At 39.7% G+C, this 12,387-nt stretch overlaps 2 protein-coding genes across 3 annotated transcripts; both read left to right on the forward strand.

Moving 5' to 3' along the window:
• The first annotated feature begins 614 nt into the window (after positions 1 to 614).
• zmp:0000001006 (uncharacterized protein LOC100002840 homolog) lies at positions 615 to 2,447 on the forward strand. The gene is made up of 4 exons (XM_058795834.1): positions 615 to 913; positions 1,293 to 1,562; positions 1,706 to 1,978; positions 2,071 to 2,447. The coding sequence occupies exons 1-4, from the start codon at positions 862 to 864 to the stop codon at positions 2,289 to 2,291; spliced, it is 816 nt and encodes a 271-aa protein (XP_058651817.1). The 5' UTR covers positions 615 to 861; the 3' UTR covers positions 2,292 to 2,447.
• A 557-nt stretch (positions 2,448 to 3,004) lies between these two features.
• On the forward strand, positions 3,005 to 12,073 carry LOC131552209 (zinc finger CCCH domain-containing protein 6). 2 transcript variants are annotated; one of them, XM_058795827.1, is made up of 12 exons: positions 3,005 to 3,573; positions 5,671 to 5,887; positions 5,970 to 6,092; positions 6,175 to 6,415; positions 6,546 to 6,679; positions 6,759 to 6,887; positions 6,986 to 7,100; positions 7,235 to 7,344; positions 7,714 to 7,931; positions 8,278 to 8,705; positions 8,822 to 8,995; positions 9,824 to 12,073. In XM_058795827.1, the coding sequence occupies exons 1-12, from the start codon at positions 3,437 to 3,439 to the stop codon at positions 11,299 to 11,301; spliced, it is 3,504 nt and encodes a 1,167-aa protein (XP_058651810.1). In that variant the 5' UTR covers positions 3,005 to 3,436; the 3' UTR covers positions 11,302 to 12,073. The 2 variants fall into 2 exon arrangements, with proteins under 2 accessions (XP_058651810.1, XP_058651811.1); XM_058795828.1 differs by having other exon boundaries at positions 3,008 to 3,522; positions 9,824 to 12,071.
• The last annotated feature ends 314 nt before the right edge of the window (positions 12,074 to 12,387 follow it).

The raw sequence follows: 12,387 nt of genomic DNA on the forward strand, positions 1-12,387 counted from the left end.
TTTAGACATCAGAACGTCTGATCAGATTACCCAAAAGTGATTTTGATGAATTTGTTTCTTGTTTGAGTTTCTCCATGTAATCAGTTTGTCGATAAAATCCTGCTAACACCTCATACATGCAGAACGAGCGATCGCTGCCTTCTAAAACTGAGAACCCGGCGCTTGCACTGGGACGTAAGACAAATGTGTTTTTTGCCTGGTCGAAGAACGCAAATGTGGCTTCATTCACCAAAACAACCACCGCCTGGTCTATGGAGCCATTCTCCATCATCCGTGTGTAGGCCAGGACATTTACTGTCTGGTAGTCTAAAAAAAAACAAAAAACATAACTTATTCATTAATATTAAGCAGTACAGTATTTTCAAATTAATAAATGCAATGAATTTACACATGCTAAGATTGTCTTCTTCCTGTTATCTAAATGAAAACAAAACAATATAACCTCACCTGTCCACATGGTGATCTGAGGAGAAAGCAGAAGTATTGATATGAATGTCTGTATGATTCCCATGTTTGCCATTCACACAGTTTGGTTCACAGAAAGTAACCAAAAGCCAATGTGTTCCTGTTAAAACCGACTATAAAATATTAATCACATGACAGTCACATGATGTTTTGACCAGTTTATCTTTCTATACTTTCACTTTTGATATGCCATGGTTTCCTTTTACAGGCTTGAATTATTTTTTCCCTAAGAATTTTAGTAAGTTCATTAAAGATTAAGCCCATATAAAGTGATAGCAAATATAAAAGTGGTAGGTGCAAAAAACCCGAATTGCACCATTACAACACAGCAATATAAAAGACCTACTTTCACTTTTGAAATTCAACTTGAAGTGTTGTGAATGCTGACAAAGCAAAATGCAAGTCTTTCTTTTCGTCATGGCTTTCTTTAATACCATCCTTGCAGCAGGTAGGACATTTTTTTCCAATATATTTTTTATATTTAATGTAATATTGTGTGGGAGAATATAACAAAAAACAATGGTAAATGTTTTAAGGAGTTTTTGTCCAAGCCTGGGTCATATCCAAAAAGGAAACTCAAAACATAATAATAATAATAAATTTTATTTATAACGCACTTTATATTCACACAGAATCCCAAAGTGCTACAGATTAAAACAAGACATCGGTCCAGATATGCTTATTCATTCATTTTAAACTGTGAACTTTATAAGACAAAGACTTAAAAAAATGTCAAATCCAAATTCTGTGCATATTTTAACATCAAATTACCTGCATGTGATCTATAGATATTTAGTAGTAATGATATTGCAATTGGTTTATTTTAGAAGAACATGCATACCAGCAATTCATTGGATGTGCATTTAACAATGAAGGGCAAGTAAGCCATTTCTGGCGCTATGGGTATGATGGCAGAGACATCATGCATGTGGATTTGGCGAAGGAAGCTGTGGTTGCTACCAGTGAACCTGGTCAGCTTTTAGCAGAAGAGAGAAAGAGCAAAGAATACATTAAGAGAAAAGAGGCACGACTAGTAAAGGTGTGTTCTGCAGTGAAAACTGTCTTCCTAAAGTCCAACAACTCCCTCTCCAGGGCAGGTAAATCTGCAGTATATGCCTATAAATTGGATTTATACTTTTGATGCATAAATATAGACTATTTAAAGTACACACACTCTGTTTATATTCAGTTGGTTTCAAATTGAAAATTTGATAAACAATTGCTTACTTTTCAAATGCAGCAAAACCTGCAGTATATGTGTCTTCCGGAAGAGAAAAGGGTCTGGAATATCTTAAATGTGTCGTGTATGGCTTCTATCCAAACGTCATTAAAATACGCTGGACCCAAAAAGGAAGACCCATCTATTTTGGTGTATCAACAACTGGAATACTCCCTCACAAAGATGGCACTTTCCAGATGACCTCCTATCTTAGCCTTAGGAACGTGAGCGCCCACGATGTTACCTGTGAGACTGAACACTTAAGCATTGATGGGAAATTGAAGACCACCTACGGTAAGTCGCTCACAAGGGCATAAGTAATTTATTTGAGCATAATGGGAAATTATGTGAAAACTCAACTGATTTGCTCTGTCTCTTTGTTTCAGGGGAGAAATCTTTGCTTCTGTCACAAATCACAGAACATATACTTAAGGCAGTGGCTGCCTTTCTTCTTGCATTTGCATTCCCAGTGTGCATAACTGTACTGTTTACATGGATAAAGAAACAAAAAACAAAACAACCCGAGGATGACATAAAAGACACAACTAGTGACGAATCAGAAGCATCTTTATCTTTAAATCCAATGAATATTTCTCTGGAAACATAAAATATTTAAGGCTAGTGTGACTCCAAACCATATTATTATTATATTTTGGCCACAGACAAATACTTTTATTTGCATATTTGTGTAGAATTGAATCTCAAGTGTAGTATACACAATGTCTGTATCTCTATAGGCAATAAAAATATATGCAAGAGATTTTTACATGCTTAAGCTTGTTGATCTCTGTTTAAAGAGTTTATAAATGTAGTGGAAAGTGTATAACTTTTTTTCTGCATAGTCTAACATAGCCTACATACTTTACAGTATTGTTACCCTCACTTGCAATCATTCATTTACACAAAATAAACATGCTATTTATGACAAATGCTTTATATAGTGCATTGGGAATATGAGTTATTCCTTTAAGCTTTTATATTGTTTAATTTTGCTCCATCTGTTTCATTTAGATCTTGGGCTATTTTTTGAATCGCACAGACCTATTCAAGTCTTTAAATGTATGTATTTATTTGTTTTCTTCTTTATTAAACTTCAAAACACGTACAAGGGCTAGGCACATCGCATTGCTTCAGAAAAAAAAAAAAAGAGAGGAAATTTTGGTTAAATAAAAGGAAAAGCAAAACCGTTAATAAAGTAATAAACATCATAATATTATAAATAGTGCGTCATCCCAACATGTACGCCGAGTTCAAAATGATGACATCCTCAATAGCCAATAGACTCACAGAAAATTGTTCTCGCGCTTAGGCGCCAGTGCTTCGACCAATAGCAAAGCGAGTCATTGTAGGCGGCAAACCCAGCGATTGGCTCCGCTTACAAACTGGGCGGGACCACTAGCTTCTGCATGATCCTCGCAGCCATTTTCGCGAAAATGTTGCGGGCGCCATGTCTGTGGAAGATCCAGAAAAAAACCTTCGAACGTAAACACAATATTCTGCGTCTGCAGTCTCGCACCAGGGCATCTGTGAAACCGCCGGGGACATAAACAAAGCTGAGGGTATCAAAGCTGTGTTGAGACAGCGTTAAACATGAGAGCGGATATAATGTCTGTTAAGCGTCTCATGTGTTGTTGAGACGCGTAAACCGTGAGTTTTTCTACAGACTGTCAGTATATCAAAACCTTCAGCCAACGAGTGACTGATGCTCCTTACTCTGGTTGCGGAGAAGGGCCAGTTCCGCTTCCAACCATCATGGCTTTTGTGAGCCTCTTCTCCAGTCCCCCAAGCCCCGTACTTGACAAAAACATGACAGACTGTGAGCTGACAGGGGAAGAAAGGTCGAGTAAACATGTTATTATCTGCAAATGCTTCACTGTGCAGGTTCATGTGTGCGTATATCGAGTGAATGTGAATCTTTTGACACCTATTTTGTTTTTGTTTTTCCAAGTACGTTAGGCTTCGTTTTCGTTTTTGGACAGGCCTTTCCCCCAGTTCACTAAGTAGTGCTCATATTTTCCTGCATGTACTCTCATTTTAATATCTGTTGCAGAGGAAAGCAAGTGACACTGCTCATCTTTCATCGCTTTCCCCACTTGTTTGCGCTCTTATCTAGTTGACTTTGAAGGACATTTGGGTTTTTGTAGAAGGCTGTAGTAGCTGGTTATTAATAAAGTAATGTTGATAAGTCGTTTCAAGGCTGTTGAATATGTAAATTGTCACGACGCGTGCGATGCCCCGCCCACTCACGTTCCATCGGAACGCCCCGCCCACTTGGGAAAGGAAAACATGTCTGGTAGGGATTCGTGTCAGGACTGTTGAGGCATTGTAAGCCATGTGTTGAGCTGTTTTAATTATCAGCCAGTGATGGGAGGCTCAGGTTGGCTGAGTCTGTCTTAAGTTTATCTGCCCACTTGACCCTATTTATTTTCTTTCATGCATTCCTGGTCTTTTTGTGCATGATTCATCATCAAAATTTTTATAACATCACACTGAGTGTTGTCCATTTAGATCAAATGTCATTGACAGAAATAATGTTGAATCAGTTCATTGAAATGTCATCATTTCTGAACTCATAACTACATAGATAAAATATTTATCAAGTTAGGTAGAAGATAGCATAATTTTGGCCCACACTTTTAAATATCTAGGCCATATTTGGAGGATGTTTATGTCCTGTTTCTTGAATAATTTCTGACCCCAATTCAGATGCATTTATATCCCATTAATGTAAGTTGCACATAAGTCGCAAATATTTCCAATGGTGCTGTATAAGCATAGCATGCATTATTAAATAAAGAGATTGCTGGCTTGGCCTTGACAGCATCCAGATGCGAAAAAATCTCATTGCAACTCCAACCCATGCTAGTTTCAGATTGCTTTTTGCAACAATGTAACACCTTGTTTCTGTGTGTGTGCATTATCTAAATTTACCCATGAGTACATTGCTCATATGTTTAATATTGAGAAAGCGCAATGTGGTTAAAATGTTGTAATAATTATTGAGTGTTCTTCCATTTCCCTTTGTTTTTGCCCTCAAAGTTCAACACAGAAGACACCAAGTTAGTCATCAAACCAGTAATCTCACATACATAGTCACTACATCATCCCATTGACAAACATTGACTTTGTATTAACTATGTAGAAACAATCGTTTTGTGTTTCTAAACACACTAAGGTACCATATAGTGCCATGTTTTGCATGCTCCATGCTGCGTTATGGTATGTAAAGCCATTTAGCTGTGTAAAATCCCAAAGATCTTGGTTTCCTTCCATACTGTCGTGGCCTAACTTGGCAAACACTGAGAGACCTTCAGACTCTCAGTGTTATTGTGTCCTTGTTCTCACTTCAAACTTTAACGCTTGGAAAACTGTTGGGAATTTGACACCTGGCTAAACAAACATTCACATCCATATTGGTTTTAATCCAATAAGAGTTTGCTGCTCCATTCATTTTGCATTGGTTTATGCTGCTTGATTATGTAACTCTGGAATTACCCAAAAGAATTAGGTTTTCATTTATTTCATCTTAAACATATCCAAAAAAGATTACTATGTTTTAAATATTTTGAACAGAAAAGCAATTTGCAGTGTTCTTATCCAGCACATGCTCTTCAGAACAGAATAGACACTTTTTTGTTTATTTTTTTCTGTTTAGTTATTTTTTTATTATTTTATATTTACTGAAAGCCTATGCAAAGCTCACTGCCACAATACTATGGTGTTGTTGTGGGTGTTTGCCAATGCATTTCTATACAGTTTGTAGGATGTTCTCTCTGGTTGCTAGATGATTGTGGGTGGCTGCTTTTTGGCTCAAGTCTTTAAAACCTCATAACAAACCCCTCATTCTTTGTATGAGCAATAATAGTAATGATGCTTCGCAAACACCATTAGTGACTGTTTTGCTCAGAATATTTTGATATTTCACTGATTTGATAGCACTTTGTTGTTGTTTTTAATGAAATCCTCAAACATGTTTGATCTTACAGGGAGGATGGCGAATTGGAGGATGGAGAAATAGATGATGAAGGCATAAGCATAGAAGAAGTGAAGGAAACTAAGGAGGAGTCTGAAGAGCTCGAGAAAGACAAAGAGAAGGGAAAAGACAGAGAAAAAGATGAAAAGTCACACCGGCATTCCCGAAAGCGACACAGGAAAATTAAAGAAAAACGACGGTCGAAGAGAAGGAGACGAGACCGCCAAAAGGTACGTTCTATCGTATCTTTTTGTGCAACTGTTACTAGTTTTTACCTTTTCTCTTACCTTTTTTCAACATTTTCCAATTCAGCATCACTCTCCATCCAGTGGCTCCAGCTCGGACAGCTATGACTCGGAGCATGAGCGTCAAGACAGACCTAAGAGCAAGAAGAGCAAAGGAACATATCGTGACCACGATGGAGAATTGGTGCAGGTGAGTTCAGGGTCAGGTACTGTATTTAACATTTCATTAGCAGCAGCTTTCAGTTAATTTTCTTTTCTGCCCTCGTCTCCAGCGGGAAAATGAACCCACAAAACCACCGAGATCAATGCAGCACAAGAATAGTGATTTGGACAAATACAGTGACTACAGTGAAGAAAAGTATGACTATGATGACGAGGATGATTTCTCAGAGGAGCTGTCTAAATACAAACATGCTAAAGAATCATCTGGTCATGGCAAGGCAGTGCATAAAGACCAGGCCAAGAGACCAATCATGAAGGGACAACAAAAACAACAACAACAACAACAGCAGTGTATGTTGTTTACTTAGACGATAATAGAAGACTGCATGGGAATTCATTTGAAGACCCAACAAGATCAAACCTGTAATTTTGAGCATTCCTTGTGGTTATCTCTCATTATTTACTTTTACTTGCTATATAGTTGGTGGGCAGCGTGGTAGAGGTCGTGGTGCCATTGGCAGGGGACGGGGAATGCTGAACAAGAATAAGAAACAGAAGGGCAAGAACTGGGGCCGGGGCCGTGGTCGAGGAGGAGAACAGGGTGGTGGAGATGGGGTGAGAATTTCTCATTTTTGTGTGAACTACCACCAGTAGGATCTCAGGACGCTCATGCTATTATCTTGTCCTCATACAGGATTCTAAATGTCCACCCAGTTTCCAGAAGAAGCGTCCAATCATGAGCCAGGAATTCATTAATCAACATACGGTTGAACACAATGGGAGGCACATTTGTAAATATTTCCTCGAGGGTAGATGCATCAAAGTAAGCTAATTTCACCCTTATCACACACATGTTGGGTTAAACAGTATTTCGTTTTATTTGCCAAAATTCAGCTGTAACGTGATCTCAATGCTTCACAGGGGGACCAGTGCAAGTTTGAACATGATAATGTTGTTCCAGAGAAGAAGAAAGAACTGTGCAAGTTTTATGTCCAGGGATACTGTACCAAAGGAGATATCTGTATATACATGCACAATATCCTTTCAAAACATTTCTTGGATAAGTTTTTACAGATTAACAGTAGGAAATAATCATAACATGACATTAGTTAAAAAAGAAAGGGTTTATGTTGTTTGTTTCTCGTTTTGGACCTTGACCCTAAAGTGTACGCGAGTATCCTTGCAAGTTCTTTCACACCGGAGCAAAGTGTTATCAGGGAGACAACTGCAAGTTCTCCCATGATCCTTTAACTGATGTTACCAAGGAACTTTTGGAGAAGGTACGGACTAACTTGTGACTTGCTATCCAGTTTCCATACAAATGCACACATTTTTACGAATGCTTGAATTAATATTCAGTTTCCATACATACACATGCACAATATGCCTAATTAAAATGCGCACTGATTACTGAGAATTTTAAGTAACTTAGAATAATGTGCTTCAGCTATGCTATGGTAATAAAATGTGTTCTTAGTAAGTGTCCATTTCCAGGGTCACAGTTATTTTAGCACTTTATAAGAAGTCCAAGTATGAAACTGCCACATCTAGTAAGGTTTAGGTTTTAGCATCAACTTTTGGAACTATTGAATGTCAAATTCAGTGAATAAATCACACATTGCAAACCTAATTGCTGTTGCACATTTTAGATCCTAAATACAGATGAGGAAACTGTCAATGAGGATGAGCTGGAGTTAGAAGATCTGAGAAAACAAGGAATTGCTCCACTACCTAAACCACCTCCAGGAGTTGGATTGTTACCCACTCCTGGGCCTGGAAGTCCACCGGATGGAGGCAAGAAGATCCCCTCTCTTTTTGAGATTAAAGTTCAGCCTACTGTGGACTTGGCACAGAAGATTGCTCTAAGGTACATTTATTGACTTAATCCTCTTAACACTGACTGTTTACATCCAGAATATTTGGTCTGTTTACGTATCATCTAACCTGTTTTAGTATTATCATTTAGCTTTTTCTTATACCCCATTCACAAGTTGGCAATATCAATAAATATTATGATTATTTCTACATTCATAAAGTTCAGAACCACAGTTAAAACCAGTTTAGACTGGCATTGTATAGATTACCTATTTATTATTATAGAAGGTTTTAGAAAGATGTTTTCCCCTGGTAGTCCAAGCGAGTGTCAATTATATAAGTTATGTTTTTGTTTGGGCTTTCGTTTGTAGCATGTTTGATTGTGGTTTTCATTGCAGGCCAAATTTCTACAACAGTACATCTCCCCCTGCTGGACAGTTTCAGGGTGGTCCACAGTTTGGCAGTAGCCCTGAGGATATGCAGGCTGGCAATATGATGTCTTCTCCGCCCAATCCTTCCCATTCCCCTCATCCAGGCTCCATAGGGAGCCCTCCTCTACCATTCACAGGTCCGGGAATGCCCCAAAACCCACCAGGCCCACCTCCACCCCAGGGTTTTGGCCAGTGTTCTCCTATGCCACCTCCAGGTCAGCCGCCTGCTTTTCATGGAAATATGCAGCACATGCACCGTCCTCCACTGAATCAACAGGGGGCTCCATTTCAACCTGTGCCTGACATGCAAATGAACATGCCTTTCCAAAACATGGGCCAGATGCCCTCGGAGTTCTTCAAGAATTTGTTTAGCAGCCAGTCTCTGGCCCAAGGGGGTAGGTCTTTATTTAGCATTAATTTGTATTTTTTCCATTAATAGATGCTTTTAAAGTATGATTAAGTATTATTAAATATGAATCTATTGATGCCCTGTTCTCCATTATACCTACAGATGAGGGACCCATGCAGGACTCGCAGCCACATGGTAACGCTGATTCCAGCGGGATGCAGGACTTTCTTCCGGCTGTACAGAAGGCTTTGCTTTTACGTCTCAACCAGAACAAGCAAGACTTTGACTGTCACAGGGATGAGGGACAAGGGTCTGCTCCTCCCAACAGAGAGAAAGGTTAGAGTGAGATGTTGGAAATAAACATATTGAAACGATATTGCTTTAACCCTGAACAATAGAGTGCTGCAGGTGTACTAAAACCTGGAAACAAGTTAGTTTTTTAAATTTCTGGATCCATCCTCCTGAAGTCAGTGGGGTTTTTTGAATGGATTTTTGGTCTGTGGTTAACACAAGCTTGTCACGTTTTATTCTAGGACATAAAATATATCAGTAATACGTCACTTGTGATATATTGTGTCTTGAAAAAATGTGGTTTCTAACAAATGGCTAAGTGGGACTACAGAGATTGTTGGGGCGTTAAACGTAATCGCAGGGAACAGGGAAATTAATCTACTCACTATTACAGCAAACTTTTGTTTAGGCCTATACTAGCACTCTTGCAAAGTATTCTAACTCAAACTTTCTGACTTGTCGATTTGAAGTAAAGAGTTGTAGGAAGCTTAATATTGGTGACATGGAAGTCATGCATTTGTGGTTTAGTTTGTTTATAGCCAAACACAAACTTCTGCAGATTGTTTTTAGGCTTTAAAATTAATAAAAGTTGTGTTTATTTGTGAAGATTATGATGAGTAACAAAACTTGTTAGAATCATAAACTTTTGTTGGTCACAGAGTTTTTTTGTTGTTGTTGCAATTTTGCAATAATCCAGAAGCCAGTGGGAAAATCCTTTAGCGAGGGAACCAGCGTCATAACTTTTTATAAATACAGTAGTCAAATCAGTTTTAAAACTGAATAGTAATACATTAGCAATGTAGATTTAAAATATGAAGTTCCTGTGTGATTCAATTTGAATGTTCATATTTTAATGTAATTTCTGTTTATTAGATGAAGCCCCTAATTGGTACTCCAGTGATGAGGAAGAGGGCAGTAGCGTAACAGCCATCCTTAATACTCTAAAGAAGCAGAATGACATGCTGAAAAACCAGCCTAGCATGGGACCAGCCGACCCCAGACTCCAGAAGGAACGAGCTTTGCCCAACGATCCTCGAATAAAAGCTGACCCACGTCAGCGTCCCCCAGATCCCAGGAAAGATGCTGGAGATGGTATCGAGGACCCCAGGCTTGCCAGAGACCCACGCAAGATGAAACCTTTGGACTCCTCCAAACCTGACCCCCATCGCCACCCAAACCCCCCTGCGTTCCACAAACCTCCCACCGGAGAGGATGATGACGAATGTGAGAGAGAGCTAAGGGAACGAGCAGCCTTGATCCCGTTGGATCCCAGCCCTGGAGCCGTGCTGCGAGACCCCCGCTGTCAAATCAAGCAGTTCAGTCACATCCGGGTGGATATTCTCCTCCAGCGTCCAGCGTTTTCACAAACCGTGATTTGGGCTCCAGAGGACCTCATTCCTCTGTTGATTCCCAAACAGGAGCCCTCAATAAATCTTCCGCTCCCACCTTTAATCGCAGATGCTCAGCTTAACCGTAGTCTTTCCTCCCCACCGGATCACCCTCCATCATTAACCCCTGCACCTCCTGATCCACGTCTGGCAGCCGCCCGCTTCAAAGAGGGAGTCGGGCGACTCGGCAGTCCTCCTGGTAGGACTGTGGATACTCGTCACCACCAGCCAGATAAGCCTGTGGACCCACGTACACACAAGACTCTTGATCCCAGAATCAGCCGGTCTGGAAGCCTGGACTCCAAGCTGCCGGGTATGAGGGAGAGTCCGTCTGGAGGAGGAGCCTCTGACCCACGGCTACAGCGTGGATCTTCAAACCAACCGGTTGCTGTTTCCACAAAGCCCGAGTCAGAAAAGTTGCCCCCATATGCTCCCCGCCTGGCGTCTTCAATGGGCGCGGGTCTCGAGAGCCCTACCACGCTGTTAGGTGGGATAAGTTTATACGATCCACGCAATCACAGCCTACTCTCGCCGAAACGTGAAAGTGAGGAGCACCCTAAAAAACCAAGCATCCTAAAGCCGTCTGCAAAGCTTCCAAGCTCTCCGCCACATGCCTCACCGTCACAGGGAACAGGAGTAGAAAAAGACGAAAAAAGTCCACTTGATGACTCTGAGAGCAACACAAGTGGCTGTCCGTCAAATCCTCCTGTGCCTACCGTAATGCCAGCGTCTCCTTGCTCGCCAGTCCGGGCGGCAGCTCCCGCTGTGCACAACTTGCCTATCCAGGCACTAGCAGGACTGATACGGCCTGCTTACGCTGACCCGCGGCAGAACAAACCCATAGGCCCTGCTGCTGGGACTCCACAAGAGGATGAGGAGGACAAAGACAGTAAGAAGAAAGACAGGCCCTTGAGGGATGTCTTTAAAACCTTTGACCCCACAGCCTCTCCGTTCTGTCAGTAAACACGCCTATACTGAATATAGCTCATGCATTTACTGTATTCTGTACATCTGTTCTTTGTATTCACCCTGCATGTATATGAAGCTTTTCTATTTATTTATATTTGTTTGTACATATATTCTCCACTGCTGCATCATGATCTAACCAGATATATTTTTCTTTTGGCCACTTGTGCATAAATTCTCATTGGATAGGCAAGGACTTTATTTGCTCAAGAAGCATTTTAAGTACATTTATATCTGGTATATGGAGACTTTGGTAAGCAAAGTCTGCTAAACTGGTGAGTATATGTAATATCAGTGACGCAATGGTTCTGTTGCTGTCAGCGGTTAAAAGGGACGTGTGGCTTAAAGTATCCATATTTGTAGTACTGTGTAATGCATAAAACTATAGAAAAAATACAAAATTTTGCTAAATTCTCACAGTATTTATCGCGTAACTACATACAAAGTATATATAAACACTGTAATATAACAGCACTTCTGTGTGTGCATTTCATCAAAGCATTTGTGAAAAGGTTTGAATGAGATTCCATTCAGAGAATCTCTGTTGTAAATGGTTTTCTTTTTAACACAAGGCTTTTTGTTTTCATCTTTTTTATGGTCATTGTTTTTTTGTTTTTTTTTGCGTAGATAATTCTATTTTATTTGTATATGTTTTTCCACTGAAAATGCTGAACTGATTTTGTTCTTTTACCAGTCTGACTGAAATGCTAGTAAGGGAATTTAAATACAGCAGTCACTTTCCTCTTTTTTTAAAATTCGATGTCTAAAATGAAATAAAAAGGATTAAGTGATTCTGATTTTAGTGTTTTTAAGTTGACGTCACTTTTGTGTTGCGAAGCCCATCACAATAGAGAATGAGAGAGAATGAGAATGAGCTTTATTGCCAGGTATGTTTACACATACAAGGAATTTGTTATAGTGGACAGATATTAGCCAGCTGAGCAACTTCAGTCACTGTTTTAGCCTTCAGGTTAATGCATTTTACTGTACAATGAACTTTGAGGATAACAAATTCAAAAATATTTAGTCAAATAATTTTGATATCACATCAACAGTGTCCAACTAAATTTCACACTTGATCTC

This window comes from Onychostoma macrolepis, chromosome 13 (assembly GCF_012432095.1).
Source record: "Onychostoma macrolepis isolate SWU-2019 chromosome 13, ASM1243209v1, whole genome shotgun sequence".
NCBI classification, from domain to species: Eukaryota; Metazoa; Chordata; class Actinopteri; order Cypriniformes; family Cyprinidae; genus Onychostoma; species Onychostoma macrolepis.